At 40.9% G+C, this 27,643-nt stretch overlaps 1 protein-coding gene across 5 annotated transcripts; it reads right to left on the bottom strand.

Annotated features, from left to right (window-relative positions):
* Positions 1–383: 383 nt before the first annotated feature.
* Positions 384–27,643, bottom strand: LOC115069605 (zinc finger protein ZFPM1-like). Of its 5 annotated transcripts, none has more exons than XM_029561587.1 (5): positions 27,162–27,643; positions 25,366–25,549; positions 20,720–20,835; positions 19,203–19,360; positions 384–524 (listed from the first exon to the last, which is right to left on the bottom strand). In XM_029561587.1, exons 1-2 carry the CDS (start codon positions 27,615–27,617, stop codon positions 25,403–25,405), a joined length of 603 nt encoding a protein of 200 aa, XP_029417447.1. In that variant the 5' UTR covers positions 27,618–27,643; the 3' UTR covers positions 384–524; positions 19,203–19,360; positions 20,720–20,835; positions 25,366–25,402. The 5 variants fall into 5 exon arrangements, with proteins under 5 accessions (XP_029417447.1, XP_029417445.1, XP_029417446.1 ...); XM_029561585.1 differs by lacking the exon at positions 384–524 and adding an exon at positions 18,603–18,849; XM_029561586.1 differs by lacking the exon at positions 384–524 and adding an exon at positions 18,603–18,845.

Genomic DNA, 27,643 nt, shown 5'->3' with positions numbered 1-27,643 from the left:
CGATTGAGGCTCCCTCAACCCAGGTGTGTCAAGTTGACACTAAAGCTATCCAGCACAAAGCCCAAGCTAGCCTCAGCCTCAGCATGCAGCTGAGGATGACCTTGAATCCTCCTGCTTCTTCTACCTCCCAAATGCTGGGATTGCAGGTGTGTGCCATCATGCCTGGCTCCACATTTACACATTCTTTAATACTTTTAACAATGTCTTATGTATAAGAAATACTCAATAGATTGGGTGTGGTGGCACATGCCTTTAATCCTAGAAGTGGCAGGAAGATCTCTGAGATGGAGACCAACCTGGTCTATGTAGGGAGTTCCAGGTCAGTTGGCACTACAGGGAGACCCTGTCTCAAAAAAAAAAAAAAAACACCCAAAACTCAGTATACATGAGACTGTGTTGCACAGAGTGTTCAAAGCTAAAAGAAATTGGTTTAAGTTGTGACTCTTTCATTCTCTTGCTGACTCTCACTGACTGGTTGACCTTGAACTAGCTGTGTAGTCTTTTGGAGTCCATTTCTATGTTACCTAAAATGAAAAAGAAGTATGATTTTTAGATCATGCATACCTCACTAGATTTCTGAAAGATTAAATTGGATAACATGGGCTTTAAAATTATAATCAGCAATTGAATAATCGGATAATGAAAAGAGGTCAGAACCTGTTTATGTGGCTGAATTGTGACTGACTGTTGGCGGTCCCTGCCTTACTGGCTAATAAGCAACAGGCACTCAAATGTACCTAATATGAAAGTTCAGTCTCTCTATCCTCCCTCCTTCTACCCCCATGTGCAATCCTGGTGGCACTCCTATTTAATCTATTATTTCGATGGTTCTAGTACTTTGACTTTTTCCAGTGCCCATTTGACACACAAGAAGCTCTTGTCTTAGGACTAGAGAGATGACTCCGTGGTTAGGAGCACTGGCTGCTCTTCCAGAGGACCAGAGTTCAGTTTCCAGCACCCACATGGCAGCTAATAACCGTCTATAACTCCAATTCCATTATATCTGACACCCTCTTCTAACCTCCACAGCCACTGCATGCACAGGAGCACTTACATACATGCAGGCAAAACATCCAGGAACACATAAAAATAAAATAAATTTTAAATTAAAAAAGCTTCTGTCTCCCTGTCATACCACACAGTGTCAGAAGGATACCCAGGCTGTGTTTGGGTACCTGTGCCTTGGGTTCCATTTGAGGGTGTCAAGCAATGCACGGTTCAGCATTCTGTTACACTATAAGAAATAAGTTAGGGTCGGGCGTGGTGGTGAATGCCTTTAATCCCAGCACTCGGGAGGCAGAGGTAGGAGGATCTCTGTGAGTTCAAGGCCAGCCTGGTCTACATAGTGAGTTCCAGGACAGCTGGGGCTAAAAGGAAGAAGTGAGGGAAAGCAAGAGGAGTGACAGTTACTACTGCTCATAGAGTCTGTAACAGTGCCATTGTCCAAGTCCATCCATCGCTCTACAAATTCTCTTTGCTGTTTTTTTTAAACCACTTTACTTTCTGAAAATAATCTAAATATTTTGTTCTTTTTGAACTTGTCTACTTCCTTATTTGATGTTAATATAAGTGAAAATTTTAAAACAAATCATTCCCTTAGCTACTGGCAAACTTTACAAATTGCCTCACACCAAATTTGAAGTTGCAAAAACTATGCATCACAAGCTGAATTATGAAAGATCTGTTAAGGTCAAGTTGTCTCCCAGAGCCAGTCATTTGAAACTGACATTTAAACAGAAGAATAAAAAAGATTTGAAGAGCCTTGAGATGGTTTCACCCATGTTGGTTCAACACATATTAATATTTTACATCTTTCTCAATTGATATTTTAGAAAATGTTATATAGCATCTTATACAATACCAAAAATTCCATTAAAAGACTAAAAATCCTGAAAATGGCAATCTGTTTTTAAATATCTGCTTAATACTTCTTTTGGGGAAAGCTAAAAAAACAGAGTACTTTTTAAAATGCCTCTACCACATATATAGTAAAAACACTTTGGCAGAGCAACATAATCAATCAACCAAATAGAAAGACATGATTATAGAAAACACCCAGATGATTACATTAAGTCTACTATTAGCTCAAAGAGTAGGATTTACGGATTTCTCTTATTTGTCTTTAGCAGTTAAACACTTTGGATTAACCAGAGCTTCTAATGCTTTACCATTTTGATTTTTAATTAGTAAAGATCCGCTTCACCTAGCTGGCCAGTGTGAGAGATGTACTCCACCCCGAAGCTCAGACACCTTCACTATATCTGATTATGCACCCGTCTTCAGTTTCTTGTGTTCCAGCTAATATTTATTGAATGCCCACTGTTCTGGACACTGGGTATTCAGCAATAAACAAAACAGACAGGATTACTCAAAGCTGGGCATCCTAAAGGTGTGAGGAAGGAGGAAGGGAGAAGATAGGTGATAAATCAACAAAACCAGGTAAATATTCATCAAATGGTCAGCTATTAGAGAAATGGAGAAAAACAATTTGGGGGAGTGGACTGGGGGAGCCGCTTTGGGCCATCAGGATACAATTGCTAGCTTGCTGACATAGTCTGTGGAAACTCATTGAGAAGGTGGCATTTTAAAGAGTAAGGAGGGACCCAAATGGATTTCCTGGACACAAGTCAGATCGGTCCACCTTCTTGAAATTCTCTCATTCCCTGAGATGTCTTGGTTCTGTATGTCTTTCTCTTCACCACTTCTTTCCCTATATCCTCTGCTGGTGTTTCCTTTCAGTGGACAAAGCTTTCTGTGCCCCTTCCTCCAGTAGCACATTATTCTTTTTTGATCAGATTGTTGTCACCTGGCATTTATTCAGATTCTTTGTACACATGTATGTGTATATACATATTCATATGTGTACATATGTATGCAGGTGGATGTGCTTATGTGTACATTCATGTGGAGGCAAGAAGTTAACATCAAGTATTTTCCTTGATCACTTTCCATCTAATTGTTTTGAGACAAAGTCTCTCACTGAACCCGCAGCTCACTGATTCATCTAGGCTGACTGGCCAGAAAGCTGAACAGAATTTACAATTGTCAGGGTGTCTGTCAACACCACTCTAGCAGATCAACCTAATTAGTATAAAGAAATAGGTCAGAGGCCAAAACTCGTAGTTTAACAACAACAAAATCCCAGAACATTCCACTTTGAAAGATGAAATTTCAATAGATCTCATTCCCCTCTTCCTAAATGCATTTCTAGAAAGGCTGTGATGTAGACATCAGATCAGGTAGCCTAATGGTCAATAATCATAAAAGCTTGGAAAATATTTCAAAATGTCGTCTGATTCACCCTCCTGGTTCTTGGTAGACCAATGTTGAAACTTACTGAGTTGTTAAGAAATTTTCACAGACAAAAGTTCTGCAGTTTCCCTTCGTGGTCTGATTTTGTGAATTGAAGTCAATGAACGCTAAATTACTTCAACAACACTTTCTGTAAAAACTTTAAACCTACCTAGAATACTTTCCTCTCTACCCAGGCTAAGAAATTATTTAATAACTTATCATTAATTCCCCAGTCTTGGCTAGACTGGTTCGTCAGAGAACTCCAGGAAACTGTCTATCTGTGTCCCCCAGATGCTGGAATCACAAGTATGCACAGCCATGCCCAGTTTTTATCATGGGTGCTGGGGATTCTAACTCAGATCCTCATGCTTACACAGCAACACTCTTACCCACTGAGCCATCTCCCAGTCCCATCAGAACCAAAGAGTTTTGAATGATAGCTTTATTAAATATTGATACTTATTGAATATGTCATTATATTGATATGTATTGAATATCATATATCAAGAGAATATAAACTGATGGGATACAAAGAATCATGATATTATACACAATTATATAACCTATCCAACTTGCTTCTGACATAAAAATTATTGATACCTGTGAACCAGGATATACTCTCTAATTTACTTCAGAGCTTGAATTTGGGAGTGTATTATTCCCTTGATTGTCTATGTAATTTTACTAAATGTTTGCTTCGCTAATATGTGATTTAATTTTGTCTGTCATTGAGCTTTATATAAATGGAATCATACTTCACGAAATATTCACCAACCAGAAGTGTTTGTTTTTACTTCAAGAACTACTTTTACTTGAAACCTGACACGTGTATTTTTACACACTTCATAAGTATGCTCTTGGATAAGCTTCCACAACTGGATACATTTATTTAACCTGCATTAAGATAGAAAAAGCATAATATTCCTACCATACCCAAACTCCCCTACTATTTACCTTACACCTTAAAATTTCTTCCTTCCTCCCTGCTTGGGGCAAAGATATCCTGACTTCTAAAATTGTTGACTAGTTTTGAATTTTATGTAAAGAAACTCAGATTGTATGTGTGTGTGTGTGTGTGTGTGTGTATCTGTGTCTGTGTGTCTGTATGTGTATACACTTTTCACTCTAGGTTTTAAATTCAACATTCTGCTTCTGAGCCCTATCTTTATTATTTCAGGTATATTTACTTCATTTATTATCACAGCTCAGAATAGTCCATTGTGTCAGCAAATAGTTAAGTTAATTTGTTTGTTTATATTCACTGAGCAGCTTCCTTTTTGGTTATTATGAAGAGAACAGCTAGGACCATTCTTTTTAAAAAATATTTTATTTAAAAAAATTTATTTTTATTTTATGTGTACAAGCGTATTGCCTGCATGTATGTGAGTGGACCCATGTTGTGCAATGCCACAGAGGTCAGAAGAGGGCTTCAGATTCCCCTGGAACTGGAGTTAAGAACGGTTTGTAGCCACCATGTGGGTGCTGGGAATTGAACCCAGGTCCTCTGCAAGAGGATGGCTCTTAACCGCTGAGCCATCTCTCCAGCCCAGATCATTCTTATATATGTCTTTGCTCTCAAGAAATTTCTTCTTTTTGTTCAGCATTAGGTTCCTGAGATTTATCCAAAATACTGTGTGTTGCAGGATGTATTGGTTACTTTTTTGTTGATGTGATAAAATACCATGAGCAAAAGCACATAAAGAATAAAGGGTTTGAACTGGGCATAGTGGTGCATACCTTTAGTCCCAGCACTTGGGAGGCAAAAGCAGGCAGATCTCTGTGAGTTCAAAGGCCAGCCTGGCCTACATAGTGAGTTCCAGGCCAGCGGGGGCTATAGGAGGGAGACCTTGTCTCAAAAAGACCAAAAAAAAAAAAAAAAAAAAAAAAAAAAAAAGAATAAAGGGTTTATTATATCTTACAGTTCCAGAGGGACAGAGTCCATAATGGTGGGGTAGGCAGAAGCAGAGAGAAACAGGAAGTGGGCCAGGTTATAAACCCTTACAGCCTACCCATGGTGGCTGTGTTCTATAATCTCTCCAACAGTGCCACTAACTGGGGACTGAATGTTCAAATACTTGAGCCTATATGGAACATTTCTCATTCAAACCACAACCAGGGGTAATTAATTTTTATTGCTGGTAGTATTCTGTTGCATAAATACTTTGTAATAACATTTATCCTTTTACTGGTGGTAATTTCTTGTATTGCTGTTCTCTGTCTTAGTTACTGTCTTTGATCTATGGCAAAATACTGAGCAGATGGGCTGGAGAGATGGCACAGCTGTTAAGAGCACTGGCTGCTCTTCCAGTTCAGTTCTCCACACCCACCTGGTGGTTAACAGCCACCTGTAACTCCAGTTCCAGGGGATCCAATGCCCTCTTATGGGCTCTGAGGGCATTGCACACAACAATGCACTTAACATACATGCAGGCAAAACACTCAAATAAAATAAAAATAAACAACAACAACAAATAACTGGCAGAAACAACTTAAGGGATGAAAAGTTTATTTTGGCTCATGTTTCTAGAGCGTACGGGAAAGACATGACAGCTGGTGTATCTCAGTGTGAAGCAGTGGGAGCGTGACTCAGCCTGTTCATACCTTGGCAGATCAGGAAACAGGGAGGCAAGACAGGACTGAAATAAAGCCATCCTAATACTCCTCAGGTCCCACCCTTAATGGTCTGTGTCTGCCAGATAGATTCCACAACCTTCCCAACCAGCTCCACCACCTGAGGATCAAGTATTCAAATATACCATGAGCCTGTGGAGGGTATTTTATATCAGAACCTTAAGTGCTATGAATACTCAAATATTTTCTTAAAGATCACACAATTTCTCTAGGGAATAAGCTCCTAATTGATGTGCTCACTGACTCATTTTCTAATGAAACGGTTTTAAAAATTAATATTTGTTTCCCATATCATCAGGTTTGCTTTTTTGTTTGTTTTGTCTTTTTGAGACAGGTTCTCCCTGTAGCCCCAGCTGTCCTGGAACTCACTATGTAGACCAGGCTGGCCTTGAACTCACAGAGATCTACCTGCCTCTGCCTCCTGAGTACTGGGGTTAAAGGTGTGTGCCACCACACCTGGCTCATTATTTTTTATTACATTTACTTGAGAGAGAGAGAGAGAGACAGAGAGAGAAAGAGGGAGCATCTGTGAAGTTAGAGAACAATTTTCTTGCTTTTATCATGTGGATCCTGGATCCTGGGTACCAAACTAAGCACCTTTGCCCACTGAGCCATCTTGCCACCCCATGGTTCATTCTTTTGAAGTACACGATTCAGTGGCTTTGGGTATACTCAGAAGACTATGGGAGGACCAGCACTATCCAATGCCTTTTCACAGGAAAAATAATCTACTTCCTGTGTCTATGGATAGACCTATTCTGGGAATTTACTATGAATGGATAACTATGAATGGATACAGGCAATATGTAGTTTTTTGTGTCTGGCTTCTTTTACTTAATATAATGTTTTCTTTTTAAAAAAAGGTTTACTTTGTTTTTAATTATGTGTCTGTGTATATAAGTGCTCATGGAAGCTAAAGGCATCAGATCCCCTGGAGTTGGAGTTATGTGTTTGTGAGCTACCCAATGTGGGTGAAGGGAACGGAACTTGGGTCTTCTGCAAGAGCAGTAAGCTCTCTTACATGCTGAGCCATCTCTCCAGCTCCACTTAATGTTTTCCAAAAGTCAACTATGTCATAGCATTTATCACTATTTCATGCATTTTAAAACATGTTTATTGATTTGAGAATTTCATACACTGTATTTTGATCATCTTCAGAACCCCCTCCCTCCTCTCTACCTTTGCCCTTCCCCTGACTTTGTGTCCTGCATATCCCTCCCTCCTTCCCTCCCTCCCTCCCTTTCCTCCCTTCCTCCCTTCCTTTCCTCCCTCCCTTTCCTCCCTTCCTTTCCTCCCTTCCTTTCCTTCTTTCCTTCTTTCCTTCCTTGGCCCATTAAGTCCAATCTGTGATTCCTAAATGCTCTTGGCTGTGGGTCTATCCCTTGGAGTCTGGTAACCTACCAGGCATCACACTAGTAAGGAAAACTAATTCCCCCTCTCTCAGCATCTATCATTTGTGAATATATCCTCAGCTATGACTACGGCTTCCTGCCTTCCTCCCCCATCCATGCTGGTCCCAACTGACTTGGATTTGCACAGGTCTTTTACCTGCTGTCATAAGTGCTGTGGGTTCATATGTGCAACTATTCCATGGTGTTCAGACAATACATTTTCTTTGTATTCACCCACCACCTCTGGCTTGTACAGTCCTTCCACTTTCCTTCTTCTAAAATGAGCCCTGAGCCTTGGGAGGAGAGGATTCGATACAGGTATCCCATTTAGGATCGAGTACTCTTAATTTTCAGCACGTTGACCATTTTTGAGTCTCCGTGTTAATTACTATCTGCTTCAAGAAGAACTTTCTCTGTTGGGAGTTTAAAGATACACTAATTGGGCTGGGGGAAATTGCATGTCTCTATTTCATACATTTATATGGTTGATTAATATTCTCTTCAATGAATATACCACATTTTTAACACATTCCCCTGTTGAATGTTTTCCACATTTTCTCTATTATGAGCTATGGGTTATGAATATCTATGTACAAGTTTTTTGTTTTATGAATATAAGCTTTCTTTTCTCTTGGGTACAGATATAGGAATTAGTGGATGTGTTCTATGTTAATTTTATGCTTAACTTTTAAAGAAACTGCTGAACTCTTTTCCACAATGACTGCACTATTTTATGTTTCTACCAGCAATGTATGAAGTTTCCAATTTCTCCATATCGTCAACATATTTTAACATCTCCATATTTTAACACTCACTTTCACTTATTGTAAACATAGCATCCCTTACCCAAAATATGTGGGACCACAACTGGTTTTGGATTTTGGAATATTTATAAATATAAGGAGATATCTTGGGGCTGGGTCTCAATTTTAAACATGAAATTCATTTATACTTTATATGCACTTCATATACATAACTTAAATGTAACTATGTTATTTTTAGTGTACCTGTATTTTGAGCGCAGCTTGTTACCAGAGGTCAAGTATGTAATTTTCTACTTGTAGTATTAGATTGACAATAAAAATAGGTCAGATTTAGAGCTGGAGAGATGGCTCAGCAGTTAACAGCATCAGCTGCTCTTAAAAAGGATCCAGATGCAGTTCCCAGTACCCATATGGCAGCTAACAACTCTTCATAACTCCAGTTTCAGGGGAACCTGACACCCTCTTCTGGCCTCCATGGGCATTGCATGACATAGATGCACTTACATGCAGGCAAAACACTCATACACATAAAAAATAATTTTTTAACTTAAAGTTCAGATTTCAGAACATTTCCGATTTTTAAATTTTGGATTAGAAATGGTCAATCTGTATAGCCACCATAGAAACGATGAAATGGTATGAAATGACAGCTTGTTATAGGTTTAAACTGTAGTTCTCAGCAGACTAAGCATGGTGAACACCTTTTCATGAGCCTATTGGCCATTTGAGCTTCTCTTTGGAGAAACATCTATTCATATTCTTTGCACATTTTTTTATATGGGGTCTCATTGTGTATCTCTGACTGAACTGGAACTCGCTATGTAGATCAGGGTTCTAGAGATCTGCCCACCTCTCCTCTTGAGTGCTGAGATTAAAGGTGTAGGCCACTACCATGCTTGGCTTCTTTGTCCATTTTAAAATTGGATCATCTTCTGTTGCTGAGTTGAAGAAATCTTTATATATTCTGAATACTAAAATCTTAACAGATAATGATTCACAAATACTGTTTGTTCTCATTTCATGAATTGTCTTTATTTTTCTTGATACTACCCTTTGAAGCACAAATATTTTAAAAATTGAAATCCAATTTATTTTTCTTTGTTTCCTTGTGTTTTAGGTATGATGTCCAACTCAAAGTCTTACATTTGTACCTATTTTCTTCTGGGATTTATAGTTTTAGCTTTCAAACATAGGCCTTTGATCCATTTTGAGCTACTTTTGGCTTATGATGTGAAATAAGTTTCTCCCTTCTTTCTTTAGCATGCCACTAATCCATGTTTAGGTTGACATGTATGCTGGCCGTTAGCCTGTCTTCCCTTCCTGTTCTGTTGCATGTTTTTGGAAATTACATTTCCTAGGTGCCAATTGACTCCTGTTGGCTTTCTCTTATGACCTTTATTCTTATTTCTCTCCCTCCCTTCCTCCCTCCCTCCCCCTTGCCCTTCCCTTCCCCTTCCCCTTTCCTCCCTCCCTCCCTCCTTCCCCCCCTCCCTTCCTTCTTCTTCCTTCCCTCCCCTCCCCTTCCCTCCCCTTCCCCCCTTCCCTCCCCTCCTTCCCTCTCCTCCCCCGCCTCTCATTCCCTTCTGGGGGATCAAAGCCAGGACCTCCCAAAATACTAGACAAGCACTCTACCACTGAGCTACATACACTCAGCCTCTATACATATAACTTTAAACAGAAATGTAAATACAGAAGACACACACACATTCAACACTGAAATGAAGGCTTCTGAATCACTTGGGCAACTAGCATTCTGAGAAACCTTTTTTATACATGCATCTTTCAACAGTGTCCACAGAGGTCTGGGGAAAGGTCAGTAGACAGATGGAGGGGAGAAGTCAGAGGCGGTCTGTCCTTGCTCAACTGTGGGGCGCATTTCCAGCAGTAGCTGTGTTACTTGTCTGGTTCCATGTCACATTAGATAATGTTTCTCTGTCTGTAATGGGATTGCCCCATTACACATCTGTCTCCCAGGTACCCCTGCTTTCTGAGTTTGGGTTAGAATACCTAGTCCTGTTGTTTCTATGTCCTAGTTTGGGAGCAGCTCTAGCTGTTACTAACTTTTGTTGCTTTATATCCCCCACCGACTATTTAGTTCTGAATAGTTTTTAAATTCCTTTATTTAGTTCTTTAAAAATTACTTAGAAATATTTCTGTTTCCTCCATTAGACATGACAAACTATCTAATATGTCTTATATGTTTAAATAGTTAAAAGGATGATATTTCCAACATATTTTAATAATTGACACCTAAAAATAAAACTGATGTATCTCTCCTTCAGGTATATTTAGTGAAAGCTAAATATCATAGTGATTTGAGACCTTGAGGTCACCTTCCTCCATATAAAAAAGAGCTGGTGTGGTGGTGTGAGCCTGTAATTCTAGCCCTGGGGAGGCAGAAACAGGAAGATTCCTAGGATTCTCTGGTTAGCTAGTCTTGACAAATCAGTGAGCTCCAAGTTCAATGAGAAATTTGGTCTCAAAAAACTAAGCTCAATAGGGGCTGGAGAGATGGGTTAGCAGTAAGAGCACTGGCTGCTCTTGCAGAAGACCCAGGTTCAATTCCCAGGATCCACATGGCAGCTAATAAGCATTCATAACTCCAGTTCTAGGGGATCCGATGCCCTCTTCTGACCTCCACAGGCATTGCATGACATGGATGCACTTATGTACATGCAGGCAATACACTCATAAATAAAATGAAAATAATAGTTTTTTAAAAAAGACAGGGAGTAATAGAGGAAGACACCTGGCATTGACCTCCGGCCTCCACATACATATGTACACATGTGTGCATAGGAACACATATGAATATATACACTACACACATTTAAAAAAATTTCTGGTTTGAGTTATTATAATACTGTTACTACAGTATATAATTGATTAAAACAATGAGCTGCATTATAATTTTTCATAAATATTTTATGTGAAAGTTAGCCTTTGTGGGGTCAGATGTATCTTTTAAGGCACTGAATGAAGTGGTACGTTTGGACTGTTAATAGAGGCTTTGTGAGGCAGCCAGGAGGTTTTTTTATGCCAGGGGCAATGTGTAATTGTAAGGAAAGTGGCCAGGAGCCAACATTTCTTTTGTGAAATAGGAACAAAAAATGTGAAGGGAGAAAAATGGGACTCATCATCCAGTTCCAAGAAAACCACTTTTTGTTTTTTGGAGACAGGGTCTCCCTATAGCCCCAGCTGACCTAGAACTATGTAGCCCAGGCCTCAGTGTCATAGAGATCTACCTGCCTCTGCTTACCAAGTGCTAGGATTAAAGGCATGTGCCACCACACCCAGTGAAGAAAATCACTTTTATGAAGGAATATGACTTTGAGGGTTTGAGAACTGATTCCTTAAAAGCTATCTATTAGCTATCTAGATATTATCCATAGGACATTTCATGCCCTGTGGGGGTTTATGTAATGCAGCATTGTGTGAGAAACTACCTTGATGCAATGACAGTCTCTAAGAATACCAAGGTCAGCTATCCTAAAGCTTTCAGATATTTGAATCATGTGAGTTATTGAACTAATTGCAAACGCAGAGTAAGAATCAAAGGTTATGGGAATGGTTTACGGGATAAGCAGGATAGGAGACCTACACTATCTGAATTCAGAATTTGACAAAGTTCGTATACCTTGTTTCATTCTCTGCTGTAGCAACGCCCCCTTGATGGTGTGGTTACAAGCCTAAGTTGAGGTTGAAGAGGCAGGCTGAGTAGAAGGATGGAGCCTGGAACCCATACACACTCACTTTAGTGAATATCTGTCCACAGCTTGCCTATTAAGTAGATGAGCAGTTGTAGAATTTATTGGACAGAGGGCTCTTGTGCCAGAAGGCATTCCATCAATGAGAAGCCAACTTGGGACTTTGTGAACAATGAGTGCTTGGCATCAATAATGTATTGCAGATGTTTGGTGCTCTTGATCTTTCTCTACTCCCAACAGACCTTATAAACACATACAACTTCTACATCCTTTATGTCCAACAGCCTTTATATTTAGTTTTTACTTATCTCCTTAGTTTTTTCTCTTATTTTCAAAAGCAGAATGAATAGTCTCAAATAACATAGCAACCTGCCTTATGTCTGGTTGGAAGGCCACCACCCTAGGACATGAGCTGAGATACTGAACCCCTGAGCCATTTGGACATCAACATGGGCTAAGATGACTGTCTCCAAACACAAGCTTCTTATTTGCTTTTTCTCTAGGGCGATACACATAATTTATTATTTTCTATGTGTATAATAATGAATGTAGATGTTTAGGTATATAATTACTGTCATAGAATATGTGCAATTTTAACTTCAATAGATAATGCCAAACTATCATCCAATTCACATTCCCAATAAAAGGGACCCTCACAGCCTTTTAAACATTTTATAATTTGAGTTAAAAACCATAGAATTTAATAACCATTTATTTTAAGAAATATTATATTTTTAATTATGTGTATGTATGTGTGTCTTTAGGTGCATGCATATGTATACAGGTGCTCAAAGAGTCCAGGAGAGAGTGTTGGATCACTTGGAGCTGGAGTTATAGGCAGTTGTGAGCTGCCTGATGTGGGTCCTGGGAACTAAACTTGGGTCCTCTGCAAAAGCAACAAATGCTCTTAACCACTCAGTCACCTCTCCAGGCCCTCACTCATTCATTTTAACAAACATTTTTTGGCACTTATTTTATTCTAGACACTATGCTAAATGCTAAGTACAAAAGATAGCTAAGATCAATTTGTGTTTTCAAGGAACATATACGCTATATGGGAAACATACATGTGAACAATGAGCAAGTTATGAAAGCAATAATGGAGATAAACGCAGAAGGCCACAGCACTGAAGGAGAGAGAAAAACACCTGTCAAGTTTGGAGCAAGGGATATTAGGAGATGTATAAGCTGCTGCTTTTCATACAGTTGTTTTAAAACTTTTGGTTCTGTGATCATAACTTGGAAAACAGACTTTCCTCTCTCTGTCTCTGTCTCTCTGTCTCATCTCTTTCTCTCTGTCTCTCTGTCTCTCCTCTCTCTCTCTGTGGTATATGTGCCTATAGAGATGGGAAGCTGTTGTTAGGTGTCTGCCTCTATTGCTCTCCACCTTATTTTTTGAGAGAAGTTCTCTTATTGAACTTGGAGCTTGCCATTATGATTAGGCTAGCTATCCAGAAAGTCTCAGAATCCTCCTGTCTTTGCTTTCCTAGCACTGGGATTAGAGATGTGTGCCATCATGTCTGACCTTTATGTGGTTGCTAGGGATGCAACTCAGGTCCTCATGTTTGTGCAGCAAGCACTTTACTCACTGAGCCATCTCACCAGTCCAGGCGTTCATATGCAATGGATGACATGAAACCACTTAAGTGTTTAAAGCAGTGAAGTCAAATTCTTTTTTAAAGACAAGGTAGCCCCAGCTGGCCTGGAACTCCCTATGTAGACCAGGCTGGCCTCGATCTCACAGTGATTCTCCTGCCTCTGCCTTCCCACTTCTGGGATTAAAGGCATGTGCCACTATACCTGGTTGAAATCAAATTCTTTAAAGATAACACTGATGGCTATACAGAGAAAGAATTGGGATTGAAATGGGCATAAGTGGGGGGAAATGATAGGTGTCTATTGCAGTTGAGAGTCAAGATGGTAAAGGCCTGAATTTAAGGTAGTGGCAACACATAGAAAACAAATAGGGATGAATAATATTAAAGCAATAGAATTAAGAGAATTAAGCAATAGACCAAAAGTCGAAAGTGATTAGTCTACCGTGATACCCAAGCTTCTGCTTAAATACATATATTCATTCATTCAATCAACAAGTCTATATTGATTACATAATATATGCCGGGCCTTCTGCTTCTCATGGGGCTACCCAGGACTAGCCTTTTATGTGACTCCTGGGGATACTGTTTGCACTGCATATACATGGAATAGAGTTGGGACAGTGTTCCCTGGACTTCAGTGGTATGGTCCAGATTTGAACCAAACAACAATTCCTCCCACTATCGCACCCACAATTCTGTATACAGACAACAAAAGTAAGAACTGTGTCCTGAGCTTTGGGAATATATAAGTTGCCTTTTGTCTTTTCTTCCCCCAAAACAATAAGTTGTGTATATTAGACACACTGGCATTGAGGGGTTCATGGACTCTGCAGATGGAAACTTCTTTGAGGCTGTGGGATGTGTTAGTCAAGGGTCCTTCTCAGGGTTGATAGATTTCCCACTTTGTAGATGTATACTACTCTCCTAAGGTGTACTGTGAAGAAACAGATTTTATATGTGGTCTTACTGTCCTGCCCATGGGAGTTCAAAAGGAGGACACCAAGGATCTGCTCCAATATAAACCTTCTAGAAGCTCTTTTTTCTTTCAATGACTTCAAATGAGAAGTTTAGAAAATTGAACAACTCATATTAAAGTTGTCAAGGCCACATAAGTTTTTCACATAATAGAATAATTTCAAGGGTGAAGTGAATGAATGAAAATGTATTTATTTTTCTCTTCATGCACATTCAATAAAAAAAGTGATGGATTGTTTAGACTTTAATCTGTTTAGATATGTGCCCTCCCCTTTTCTTTCAATGGCAAGTGCAAAGCAACTTTCCAACTATTTTCTTCCAGTTTTACAATTCTAACCCTGTCTGTTAAAAACTGACAGTTTCTATAGAAAGTTTGACTTTCAACTGGAATGTTTTTGCCAGATCTCTGCCTGGTGGGAATTTTTATGGTTGTGTTTGTAAATGCTAGCAAAACAAAGTTGAAAACTGAAAGACTTTCAATTTTCAAGGCTGACTGTAAGATAGGTTATGCTTCCCATGGACCATAGCTCTGGCGATTCTCATATTTATTTTTCACAATCTCAGTTTTATCACAGATGCCTGTAAATTTTTTTAAATTTTATGTGTATGAGTGTTATGCCTGCATGTATGTAAGTGCACCTGTGTCGTGTAGTGCCCATGGAGGTCAGAAGAGGTGTTTGATCCCTTGGAAATGGAGTTACAGACTGTTGTTAGATGTCATGTGGGTGTTGGGATTTGAACCTGAGTCTTCCACAAGAACAGCCAGTGCTCTTAACTGCTGAGCCATCTCTCTAGCCCCTACAGATGCCTTTAAAAAGAGTATTTATTTTTGTATGAATCAGTACCAATAGCACCAGAGAAGTGATGATTAAATTATGAATGACAATGTATGTTAAATTCTAAAATCTCCACCAGGTTTCATGTTTACAGTTATGGCACACCATGATTCCTTTGAATACGGATAAATATTAGAGAGGCAAGTTAAAAACAGAAAAAAGAAAGTATATTCGATGAAACTACTAGATACAAACCACATTTTCAGCAGTTCAGAGAATAATAAACTTTAAGCTGAATAAATCGTGAAATCTACAGCAGTTCATTGAATTTGATGTATTATAGAATTTCTTACTTAAAGATAATCAGAATAATGTCACTCAATAAAACTGAATATTTGGAGGCTGGGGAAATAGATCAGGCAGTAACCACACAGACATGAGGGTCTGAGTTCAGTCCCCAGAACTCATGTAGAAAAAAAAAAAAGCCGAATATGGTGGCTTGTGTTTATAATCCCAGAGGTGGAGAACAGAGACATACAGATCCCTGAGGCTTGCTGGCCTTCAGTCTGGTCTACTTGCTAAGCTCTAAGCCAGTGAGAAACCCTGTCTCAAAGACAAAGTGAATGGGTCCTGGTGAATGACATGCAAATTTGACTTCTGGCCTACAACCATACACACACACACACACACACACACACACACACACACACCCTCCACTCTGCCTCTTGAGTGCTGGGATTAAAGGTGTGTGCCACGATGTCTGGCAAAAAATAATTAAAAAAAAAACCAAAACAGTTATAGAATGTTAGGAATTAGAAATAAGTGTGCTTTATAGGCAAATAAAAAGTTCTAGTAACAAAGGGGAACTATTATTGCCCAAACAAGTGGTTTAAAAAATGTTTTAATTTCTACTTTTCTCTAGTCTACTGAAAGTTTACTTTCTTTATTATTAGTATTTAATTTGTTATTTTTATTTTATGTGTATGAGTATATTGCCTGCATGTGTGTAAGTGCACATGTGTCATGCAGTGTCCACAGAGGTCAGAAGAGGGTATCTGATCCCCTGGACCTGTAGTTAACAGACAGTTGTTAGCTGTCATGTGGGTGTTGGGAATTGAACCCTGGCCCTCTGCAAGAGCAGCCAGTACTCTTAACCACTGGGCCATCTCTCATAGTGGGACCTACAGGGCCAGCAGGACTCTCTTTTAAAGTTCTTGTGAATATTTGGTAATAGAATCTGTTTCACTTATCAAAATAAGAATTAAATATTTATGTGTGTTTATATCTGTGTATGTGAGTATACATACACATGTATGGGTGTGTGTATGGCTAAGCTCCAGAAAGCCAGAGGGTGCCCATTCCTTTTGAGGCAGGATCTCTCCCTGAGGTTTGAATTTTCTCAGCTAGGAAATACGGCAAACTCCAACAATCATGTCTCTGTCCCCTGCTTGGAGTTGGGGTTACAGGCATGCACAGGACTCACAGTTTATTACATGGGTGCTGGGATCCAAACTCCAGAGTTCATATTGTCAGCAGGCACTCTTAACAGCTACTGCATCTCTCCAACCTAAAGAATCTAACTTACTATCAGAGAAGTACAGTAATGAGAGATAACAGGCTTTAAATATACTGTTTGCAACATACTTAAATAAAATTGAAGATAGTTCTAAAATGGATCAAAAAATAAAGAGACTGCATCTTATGCTTTAAAAATTAGTAATAAGAAGATGATCTTTATACTTGTTACTAAAGATTGATAACCAAATAACATATAACATTATCACATCTATGCACACGTGTGTGGATGCACATGCCCACATATACAGTTGCCCTTACTTTATAAAATTTACACTCTTCTGTTTTATCTGCTGTCAATCCATCAATTAGGTTCTGAATGTGAAAAGGGCATTCTTTTGTAGAAGAATATGGACTTATTGCAACTTGCATTTACACTTAGTAATAAGAAAGATGTTGGTATGGACTGGAAATCACCCTTTAAGTTCTGGTTCTCATCTTGTAAGAGCTAAGGATTTGCCAGGCCTGGAATGAGATGAATAGGACTTTTGCCTTGGGCACACATTTTTTTTTTTCGTCTTTTTGAAGCAGGGTCTCCCTGTAGCCCCAGCTGTCCTGGAACTCACTTTGTAGACCAGGCTGGCCTTGAAGTCACAGAGATCTTCCTGCCTCTGCCTCCCAAGTGCTGGGACTACAGGCGTGTGCCACCACGATTTTTTTTTAATTGAAAATATTTTTTGTTCTTTGACAGTTTCATACATGTATAGAATGTATTTTGATCATTTTCAGCCCCTATTTTCTCCATCACACTCCACTGAACTTCTGCTTCTTCCCCAAGCTCTTCCTCCTATTTTCATTGTGTGTGTGTGTGTGTGTGTGTGTGTGTGTGTGTGTGTGTGTCTGAATTAGAGTTGCTTGCACGAGCATGCATGAGACATTATTTATTGCACTATGAGCACTTTACCAGTGGCTATACCACTATTCCTCCCCCAGCAGTCAATAACTGACCATAGCTTCCCAGGGAGAGATGGAGCCTCATGAATCCCTCCCCCATTCACGATGGAATGTTGACAGGTCCATCTTGTACAGGTAACCCCAGCTGCTGTGAACTCATGAGTACCATGACCATGTCATGTTCCTAAGACTGTTTCCAGCTCTCCTCCCCATCCTCCAGTTCTTACATTCTTACCATCCCTTCTTCTGCCATGTTGCTTTAGCCTTAATTAGCCCAGTATCTTCTTTTAGAAAGATTTGTTTTTATTTGTGTGTGTGTGTGTGTTTGTGTGTGTGCGCACGCGTACGCATGTGCACTATGGGCATGCCATTGCCTGTGGCACCCAGAAGAGGGTGTCAGATCCCCGGAGTGGAGTTACAGGTAGTTGTGAGTTACTCAATGTGGAAGAGCAGCAAATGTTCTTAACTGCTGAGCTATCTCTCCAATCCCTAATCTAATATTCCTAAATATTATATTTTTAATATAAAAAATCAGATGAGAAACAAAGTATGAACATGTTAAATGAAATGGGAATCCAGCTCTCAATTGCACAGTTCTCTTATCTTACCCTATATCAGCCCTGCCCAGAGAAACCTGTATTCAACTCTCTTGAACATGCTAAGGAGGGTGATGGGCTGGGATGGTGGGGCCGAATTCTAGAGCATGGCTTCCAGAAGCATCCTCAATAGTTTCCCTCTTGTAATTGTGCACAGAAGTGCAAATCATGGTACCAAGGCCCTCTGCAACTGAGCCACAAGCATCCCAGCCAACGTTAGTTCTCTACTGCATTACAGCTTTCCCTTCTACACAGGAAGGTTTCTTTCATGTTCCAATGCATTTTTTTCTACTTTGATTTAGTTCAGTATTTTAAAAAAATGTTTCAAAGACCTTTAAATTTCTTTAGAAGCAATAATTGAATAAGTTTGTAAATGTTATATTTTAAGTTTTTCTCATGGAGATGGAAGGTACATGTAACATATTAAAAGCTTGGAGACAATTGGCAATATTCAATCTATTTATTTTGTTCAATCCCGTGCTGTTTTAGTTGTATTTTCTCATAGAGCCACAGCATTGCCCAGTCTTTGCCTTCAGCTACAATACTGCAGCACTTTCCAAGTCCTGTTCCTCTTGTTTTCTTGGTGGTAACATTAGACTTTTCTGATTCTGAGAGATATTCTCCTCTGCCTCTGGCTCTCTATCCTGTCTAGGCAAGGAACAACTTTGGAGTTTTTGCATGTGATTTTATTTATGTATCTTTTAACTGAAGTGTGGGCTACAGGATTTTATGGAAGATGTAAATGTGACTCTGGAAGAAATATTGAGCAGTTTTACCCCTGTACTTTAAAGTATTCATCTCTATATTTTGCATTTTCATCTCTTAAAGATGTGGATCCCTCTCCCTCTCCATCTTCCCCTCTTTCCCTCTCTCTCCCTTCCTCTCCCTCTCCTTCTACCCTTCCCCACCCTCTCCCTGTGTGAGGAGGCAAGAGCTGAGAAGTTATGTGTTTCACATTGCAGAAACTTACTGTGGACACTAGGAACACAAATTCTTTTTACCTGCAATGTCTCTTTAGCATCCACTTCTGCTGAAAAGACAATATCAGCTGGTAAGGAGAAATAGTTAATAGGCCCAGATCCATTTTCACACAGCTGGTACAAAGGATGAATTTAGTTCTGAGAGGCAGTAACTTGAACATACAAATGAGGAAAATGATCTGGAAGAGAAACACAGACTGATAGGGATGTAATTAGGGAACAGTCTGCCTATTATTATTTTTAAAATAAAATCAAGTTATTCTAGTTAACTCACAAATAAATGAAAACATCACACAACTAATGTATAGAAGCCACTCAAACATTTGCTCAGTCACAATCTGCCCATTAAGAAGATAGATTGGGGGTGGGGGTGGAGAGACGACTCAGTGCTTAAGAGCACTGGCTGCTCTCAAAAAGATCCAAGTTCGGGGCTGGAGACATGGCTCAGTGGTTAAGAATACTAATTGTTCTTGCAGAAGAGCAAGGTTCAAATCCCAGCTCCCACATGGCAGCTAATAACTGTCCATAACCCCAGTCCCAGGGGATCTGACAGCCTCTTCTGACCTCCATGGGCATTGCACGACATGGGTGCACTTACTTACATGCAGGCAATACAGGCATACACATAAAAAAAAATTAAAAAAAGATCCAAGTTCAAAACTCAGCATCCACATGGCAGTTAACAACCATCCATAGCTCTAGTTCCAGGGGATCTGACACCCTCTTCTGGCCTCCAGAGGCATTGCACAGATGGGTCCCCTTAAATACATGCAGGCAAAACACTATACACATAAAATAGAATTTAAAAAGAAGAAGATAGATTGGTCAGGAGAATCCCTTCCAATCAGAAGAGGTGAGAAAACCAGAGTTTTTGAGGTTAAAACCCAGAGAAACCAAATACAAAGAATAGTAACTACCACAGGCATCTGGATTGAGCTAATAGAACAAATTTGAACTTTATTAAAAAATATTTGTATTATTTTATTTTATGTGTCTGAGTATATTGCCTGCATGTGTGTAAGTGCACCCATGTGGTGCAATGCCTGCAGACATCAGAAGAGGGCATCAGATCCCCTGGAACTGGAGTTACAGATGGTTGTTAGCCACCATGTGGGTTCTGGGAAATTGAACCCAGGTTCTCTGCAAGAGCAGCCAGTGCTCTTAACTGCTGAGCCATCTCTCCAGCCCCCAATTTGAACTTTTGACATTCTATTTTTATTTTATGTGTATGAGTATATGGCCTGCATAGGTGCACCTGTATCATGCAATGCCCACTGAGATCAGAGGAGGACATCAGATCCCCTGGAAGTGGAGTTATAGACAGTTGTTAGCCACCATGTGTGTGCTGGGAATTGAACCTGGGTCCTCTGTAAGAGCAGCAGCCAGTGTTCTTAACCACTGAGCCATCTCTCCAGCTCATTGATATTCTATTTTTTATCCTGTTTTTTTCTGTGTCTCATTTGTAACTAAAATGTCTCCCATTGTGAAAATGGTGATTTTTGTACATTGTTAGATGGATTAAGAATGATATCATTTACCTTTGTCATGCTGATGGGGGCAGGACACATGATTCAGACTGCCATTGTAAAGTCTATATGATGCTTTGGAACATTGGGCAGAGGAGTTAGAGTCGAATAGCACCTTCTTTGGTGTGCTGAAAGTAACAGAGAAATTTGATAAAGGGCGACTGAGTTACTACAGGAAACTTTTAATTTTAAGGGGTTCTCAGATGTTTCATCACAGGTCCCCATAAACTTTTATAAAGAACATTCCACTGTTGTTTCTTGCTACTGTTATAGGCCAATTGCCAACACCTAAATACCAGAGGGCTAATTAAGTAAAATTAATTTCATTTCTCTGAACTCTGGGAAATGAAATAAGACTATTTTTTGAATATTGGTCTTTGGGTAACTAGGATATCACTTAGGAAGTTGGTATTTTAGTGAAACAAATACATACCTTTTAAGTCCATACCAATTACATAGGTGCTCCATAAATGTGGTTCTAAAGGATCATATGACAAGTGTCACCATTTTTATGACAACACTGTGCTCTTATAAGTTCCTGAAAATGGCCCATGGGAATGTTAACTAGAACAACAAGGGAAGGTTTATGATGCTAAGTCCTCCATTCCAAACATTTCATCTCTAGTTACAGTCATGCAAATTATTATAGGTCCACTGACAATGGGAAAAATTTACTGAGCTTAAAGCAAATCAGACAGCATTTAACTGTATAAAAATTAAAATGGAAAAATATGTCAAGAGGCCTTGGGATCACTTAAGTACTTAAGCTAACTGTCTTAAAAGTGTATATAGAACTCATGAACACACTATATACCAGAAAATTCTTGTTAAGCACATTTGTGTTTCTTTATGTATGAAACAAATGTAACAAACTTATTAAAGCCTTACCTGAGCTGGGAAGATGGCTCAGTGGTTAAAGCACTTGCCGTGCAAGTATAAGGACCAGAGTTCAGATTCCCAGAACCCATGGAAATGCCGGTTGGGCATGGCAGCCCTGCTATAATTCCAGCCTCTAAAGCAGAGACAGGAGATCCTCAGAGCAAGCTAGCTAGGGAAACCAGCTCCTCTGGGTTTGAAAGTAACTGAGGATGATTCCCAGCATCAATTCTGGGCCTCCACATGCATATGCACACAACATGCAAACATACATGCACACATATATGCACCACACAAACACAGATACACACATATGAAAATGGAAAAAGAAAAAAAAGTCTTATCTTTTTTCACTCATTTCTCATCTTCAGGGTTAACTTGCTTCTTCCCAGGACAGTTTGAAATTGTTTTAGGGACAATTGGAAATGCAGGCATATAAAGATGTCCGGGACAATCAATCATTTTTGTTTGCTTTGTTTGAAACAGGGTCCCACATTGCTCAGGTTGGCCTCAAACTTACTACACTGCTAGGTAACCAAGAATGACCTTGAACTCATGATCCTCTTCCCTTCCCTTCCCAAGGGCTGGGATTACAGCCAGGCAGAACAACGCTTCATAAGGAGCCCATGTAAATGCAATGATTTGTTATGATTTTTGGCTTTGGCATGTGAAAAATTATTATTAATCAAAAATATTTGTCTAATTCACAATTTATATAGGAAAGCATAAGTTAAATGATAGTTTTGATTTTTAGAAGTTAATGAGGGCCCAATATCCACTTTAACAGCCCTTTTTTACTTTCTCATCCTATTAATTCTTGATTTTTTTCCTACCTTAGGGCAAGGTTCAGCATTTTTTTTTCTGTAAAATCAGATAGTAAATATTTTAGGCTTTACATGCCATGTAATCCTTGTCACAACTGCACAATTCTGCTGTATTAGATGACTACAGCTATAGACAATAGATAAACATCTCAGGTGTGTTCCAATAAAACTTTATTTGTAAACACCGAAGTATACATTTAAAATCACTTTTATGTATCATGAATATTATAATTTTAATGTTTCCAATTTTAAAATATCTAGCTATGTAGCCCAGGCTGGCCTGGTACTCCTGGTGATCTTCCTGAAACCATCCTTAACTAGTAGTTCTTAGACCACATTTAGTCTATGGGTCCTAGTCTGACGACCACTGATCTAGTCTCAAAATGCTTCTTCACTTAGTCAAAACCCAGAGTAAAACTCTGCAAAGATCATTCTGCTTGTGGAGTCTCTGCACCTAACACATTTAAAGCTTCAGAGAGCCTGGGCCATCATCATTTTCCTTTGACTGTCCCACTTGTTTTAGCTGGTTCATTGGAAAGTAATTCAAGATTTCACAGCTGCTTTTCTCACTTTTCTTTGTTTTTCTTGAGACAGTGTCTCCCTGTAGCCTCAGCTGGCCTGCTACTCACTATGTAGACCAGGCTGGCCTGGATCTCACAGAGATCTACTTGCCTCTGCCTCCTGAGTGCTGGGATTAAAGGCAAAGGTACATACCACCATGCCTGACTCCTATTTTTCTTCTTGAAAAAAAAAAAGTATATAAAATATATAGAGAGGGGTTAGGGTAGGAAACCAAATGAAGAAGCCTGAGTTCTGCTCCCAGTTTGGGAGTTCAGTTCTTTGGATACAAAACTTGACTGTTTTACATCACACTTTCTTCCATCTGGAAAGTTAGAATTGCCAAGTGTTGCCATTAAACAGTTATATTAAATGTTGAAGGACATAGAGGGGGAAATTAGGCTTGTATCTCTCAGAGTGGTCAAATCTTCAGGGAAAAAAATATGTTCTTTTTTATGCTGTAGCATGCAACTGGAAAGATGAACATTTCTGAAGAATCCAGTCTCTCTCTCTCTCTCTCTCTCTCTCTCTCTCTCTCTCTGTGTGTGTAGGCCAGAGGTCACCTTGGATATCCTTTATCAGGTGTGTGGTCCACCTTGTTTTCTGAGACTTCTTTCATTGACCTGGAGCTTGCTGAGTAGCCCAGGCTGACTAGCCAACAAGTCCCAGGGATTTTCCTGTCTTGCCTTCCCAGCACAGAGATTTCAAACATACCAGCATGCCCTGTTTTTTGTTTTTTGTTTTTTGTTTTTAAACTTGGGTTCTGTGGCTAGGACTCAGGTCCTCATACTTGTGTAAAAACACTTTACTGAATGAACTTTATTCCTAGCCCATGTTTAAAACATTTTGTTGTAGAAGAAAATCTAAATGAAAGAAATCAAACATACTGTAGCTGAAAATACATCTATGTAATAAACCTCCTACTACCCAGAGTGGTTTGTGTATGGAGGAGTTGTAGAAATGCTTCCTACTTGAAGCCTAGTGCTCAGAGCCAAGACATCATCAGTTCCAGGCTCTACCAGTTCCAGTCGAAAGTGTGAATGTTCAGCAAAAGTATATTTTTGAAAGGAGACTGAAAATCCTCTGTGCCAGATACCTGAACGGTTGTTAGGGCATTCAGTGGAAAATTTCATTTCCACATTATAAATAACTGTAGGCTATTTTAAGGGATCCAAAACTAGTAATTTCCAAGAGCTGCTTATATTAGTTGCATTGAAATGTTTAATGGAGGGAGGATGCCCAGGAAGGCTATAAAGCTGAATTACCGGATATGATTAATTAAAATAAATAATCTCACCATTGATTAAATTGCCCTTAAAAAAAAAATCCCTAACTATTGAGGCCTGCATGTCCTACCAAATGAAAGAAGACAAAATAGCGATGCCCCAAGGGAGAGGAAAAAGTCCCCAAGATAATTTCTTAGATTCAAATGACCGTAGAAAACGCTCTGAGATCGTATGTTTGCAATACGGATTGTTTCTCAGTGCATGCCAATTTCTAGAAGTTCCCTGTTCTGTGGATTTTCTGGGAGGAGGACAAGACCCAGAGAAGAAGAAATACTACCTCCGAAGGAATGTCTATGTACTTTGACTACAGAAACGATCCGTTTCCTGTAACTCCTCCCCTCCTTTGCAGTCCCTGAGCACCTAAGAAAAAGCCAGGCAAAGGAGTCAGAGACCTCTGTTGGATAGTGGTGCAACTAAACAAATTCCTGCTTATGAACTGTATCAGGTTGTCAGTGCGCGCGTGTCAGGAAGGTGGGTAGTAGACGCAGGCTCTCTCTTTGCTGGGGAAAGAAGCCTGGCTTCCCTTCCTGGGCGGGAGCCTGTGGCTGGGAGACTAGGGCTTGCGGTACTCAGGGTTAGAGCTCTCCCCTGTGACCAAAAAGATAATTAAAAGTCGCTCTCACAGGAGACAGCTCAGCAACAACCTGCACCTCTAGGGCGTTAGGAGAAGTGGGATTTGCGTTCCCAGGGTGCGGGGGGCGCGGAGGCCACCAGTTGTGAGGAGTAGGTTGGGGAACGGGCGTCATAGCAGCTGGTGCAGAGTCGCCTTTTTTGCGGTGGCAGTGGGCCCAGGGAAAGGACGCAGGAGCCGGAGAGGCGCAGCGAGGAGGCTCCTGTCTGTTGGGGGAGGATTTGGGGGAGCAGCGAGAAGGAGAGCAAATAGAAAAGGAGAAAGGAAAGAGGGACGGGGAGGAGTAGTTGCGAGTGGAACAAGCAGAAAGGTAAGATTAAAAAATAAAGACACATAAAGGACAGAGTAGTGTCCCTCCAACCTCATCGCTTCCACCCGTATCCATTCCCCGGGTCTGGGAACCCCTTAGTCCCCAGCACATCTCTTAGGCTGGGAAATCCAGGTCTCTAAGTCACTCAATCAAGCACAGGGATCCAAGTTTACCTTGTGCTTGTCAGTGGGCTCCAGACCCTCGAGACGCTCAAAGACAACTCTTTGGCGACCCGGGTGCTCCCGGCGCCTCTCCAGGCCCCTGCCAGCGCTCGGGCTCAGAAAGCCACAACAGTACTTTAAAACCGGGAGGGAGGGTCTTGACAGGTCGCTTCCAGAGCACGCCAGGCGTTTGCATCTAATAATAAAAGCACTCATGACTGGCTACGTGAAGAACTTTAAATAAGACACCAGGAGGTGAGTGATAGATTACCCAGCCACCTCGCTCCCTTAATCCTCCAAGGGGCAGACTACCAATTTTTCATTGATTTCACGAAGTCACGACTGTCTGCTTCCCTGCTAGGAATCATAGAAACTTTGGCAAATGATTCTCTTTGCAAACTTTGGAAGGTTTAAAACAACTGAATGAGCGAGAGGAGAGGTGAGCCGGCCAGGTGGCCGGGTTCTTGGGGAGCAGCAGCCTCCAGCGGATTTCCCGGCTTCTGTGGGCGCCGCACATCGTCTGATTTGTTTTGAAGGCTCAGAGTTTGAGGCTGGTCGGAGACACCCACGTGCTTCCCTGACTCTCATCAGCGTAATGATCGCCTTAGCCAGAGTCGTGTCTATATAAACCACAAAAACCTAATCATTAGAAATCCCAGCCTCCAAAAACCACATTTTAGGTAAAAACTGCCTCTCTTTTTTTCGTGCGCCTCACATCGTCTGATTTGTTTTGAAGGCTCAGAGTTTGAGGCTGGTCGGAGACACCCACGTGCTTCCCTGACTCTCATCAGCGTAATGATCGCCTTAGCCAGAGTCGTGTCTATATAAACCACAAAAACCTAATCATTAGAAATCCCAGCCTCCAAAAACCACATTTTAGGTAAAAACTGCCTCTCTTTTTTTCGTGCGCCTTCATCCCCTCGACCACAACATTTTGGGGCTTCTAAAAAAAAAAAAAAAAAAAAAAAAAAAAAAAAAAAAAAAAAAAACCCACACCGGGAAATAAATACATAAGTAAATAACCATTGAAGCAGTTTTTACTTTTTTTTTTAAATGTTAATTCCCCCTCCCCTGGGAGTGGCGAGGAAGAAATGTAAGACTAGACTTAGTCTGAGACACAGGATGGACTTCACAAAAAGATTGAAAATTTATAGAAAAAAAGTCACTGTTTTTTAAACTCCCTCTCAGCAAGCGTTTTTTTCAACTTATTTTAATTACCAAACTGTCATTTTTTTCAGTTCTTAAAAAAAAAAAAAAACCCATCCTGTTCTCTAGGAATGACAAGAATTAGTATATTAAAAAAAGTGTCCAGCATTGACTTCAGTTTCTCAAAGTATTTTGACAAGCCCTTCTGTCCCATTTTTTGGTGTCATCTAAGGGGGGGCGGAACCCAACCCAAACCCTAATCCTGCAACCCCCTCCTCAAGCCTCTCGGGCAGAGGATGGGGCGGGGGGGGGAGGGTGAAAAGTGTTGCGAAGTCAGCTTAGAGAATCAAGATTTTTTCTTCCTCCTGTCCTGAAGTTATAACAAAAAATATCGACAGTCGGATCAGCCCGTGGCTTTCTAGAGTCTCAGCTTCAGCGTGCTTAGACGGAGAGAGGGGGTTCCTGGTCCTGGGGGGTGTGGTGGGGGGGAGCAGAAGGACGCGCCCGGCGGCGATGCTCTAGGTGGGGACCGCCTCCCTTCCAGCCGAGCGCGGCGGGCAGGGCTCCTTCTCCCCGCCGGCGGGCGGCGGCAGCGGCTACCATTCGTAGGCTCTCCAGATCCGAAGCCGCGAGCTCCGCTGCACCCCCCTCCCTAGACTTACCTCCTGGCACATTGAAGCGCGAGGGACTTTGCAAAGAGCAGGAGGGAAGTGGATGCGAGGAGGTGGCGGTGAGAGGGCGACAGGAGCAGGGGAAAGGAAGGAGCGGCGCCGGGAGTCGGGCTGGCAGCCACCGCTGGAGGACCGAGCGCGCAGCCGCCGCCGAGGAGGAGGTGGCCCCGGCGGGCGGCGGCGCGGACGCCTGCAGCTGGGTAGCGGCGGGGCGATGCGGGTCGCCGGGACGCGCAGCTGAACCTGCTGAGCTCCACCGCCACCACCGGACCGGAACGGGGAGGGGGCGCCCGCGCACCCCGGACTTGGTGCCCCAAGGGACCCTAGTGCAAACTGCAAACTCAAGTCCCCCTGTCTCCGCCGGCCAAACACGCCCCCGCTCCCGCTTGCAGCCGCCACCGCCGCCGGGGGTGCCATAAGGCTCCTGCGGGGCACAGAGATCTGCATCTCCCGGGTCTCCCCACCCGCCAACC

The sequence above is a fragment of the Nannospalax galili genome, unplaced genomic scaffold (assembly GCF_000622305.1).
Source record: "Nannospalax galili isolate Female #2095 unplaced genomic scaffold, S.galili_v1.0 scaffold653, whole genome shotgun sequence".
Taxonomy (NCBI): domain Eukaryota; kingdom Metazoa; phylum Chordata; class Mammalia; order Rodentia; family Spalacidae; genus Nannospalax; species Nannospalax galili.
The sequence above is the reverse complement of the archived record's forward strand: the minus strand, read 5'-3'. Positions and strand labels throughout refer to the sequence as shown.

Bases quoted from the DNA above. Each gene is read 5' to 3' on its own strand.
- LOC115069605 (XM_029561587.1), bottom strand. From the start codon at position 27,617: ATGCAGATCTCTGTGCCCCGCAGGAGCCTTATGGCACCCCCGGCGGCG. The intron at 25,550-27,161 runs GTAAGTCTAGGG...TTTTATTATTAG, and splicing joins GCGCTTCAATGTGCCAGGAG to ATGCAAACGCCTGGCGTGCT.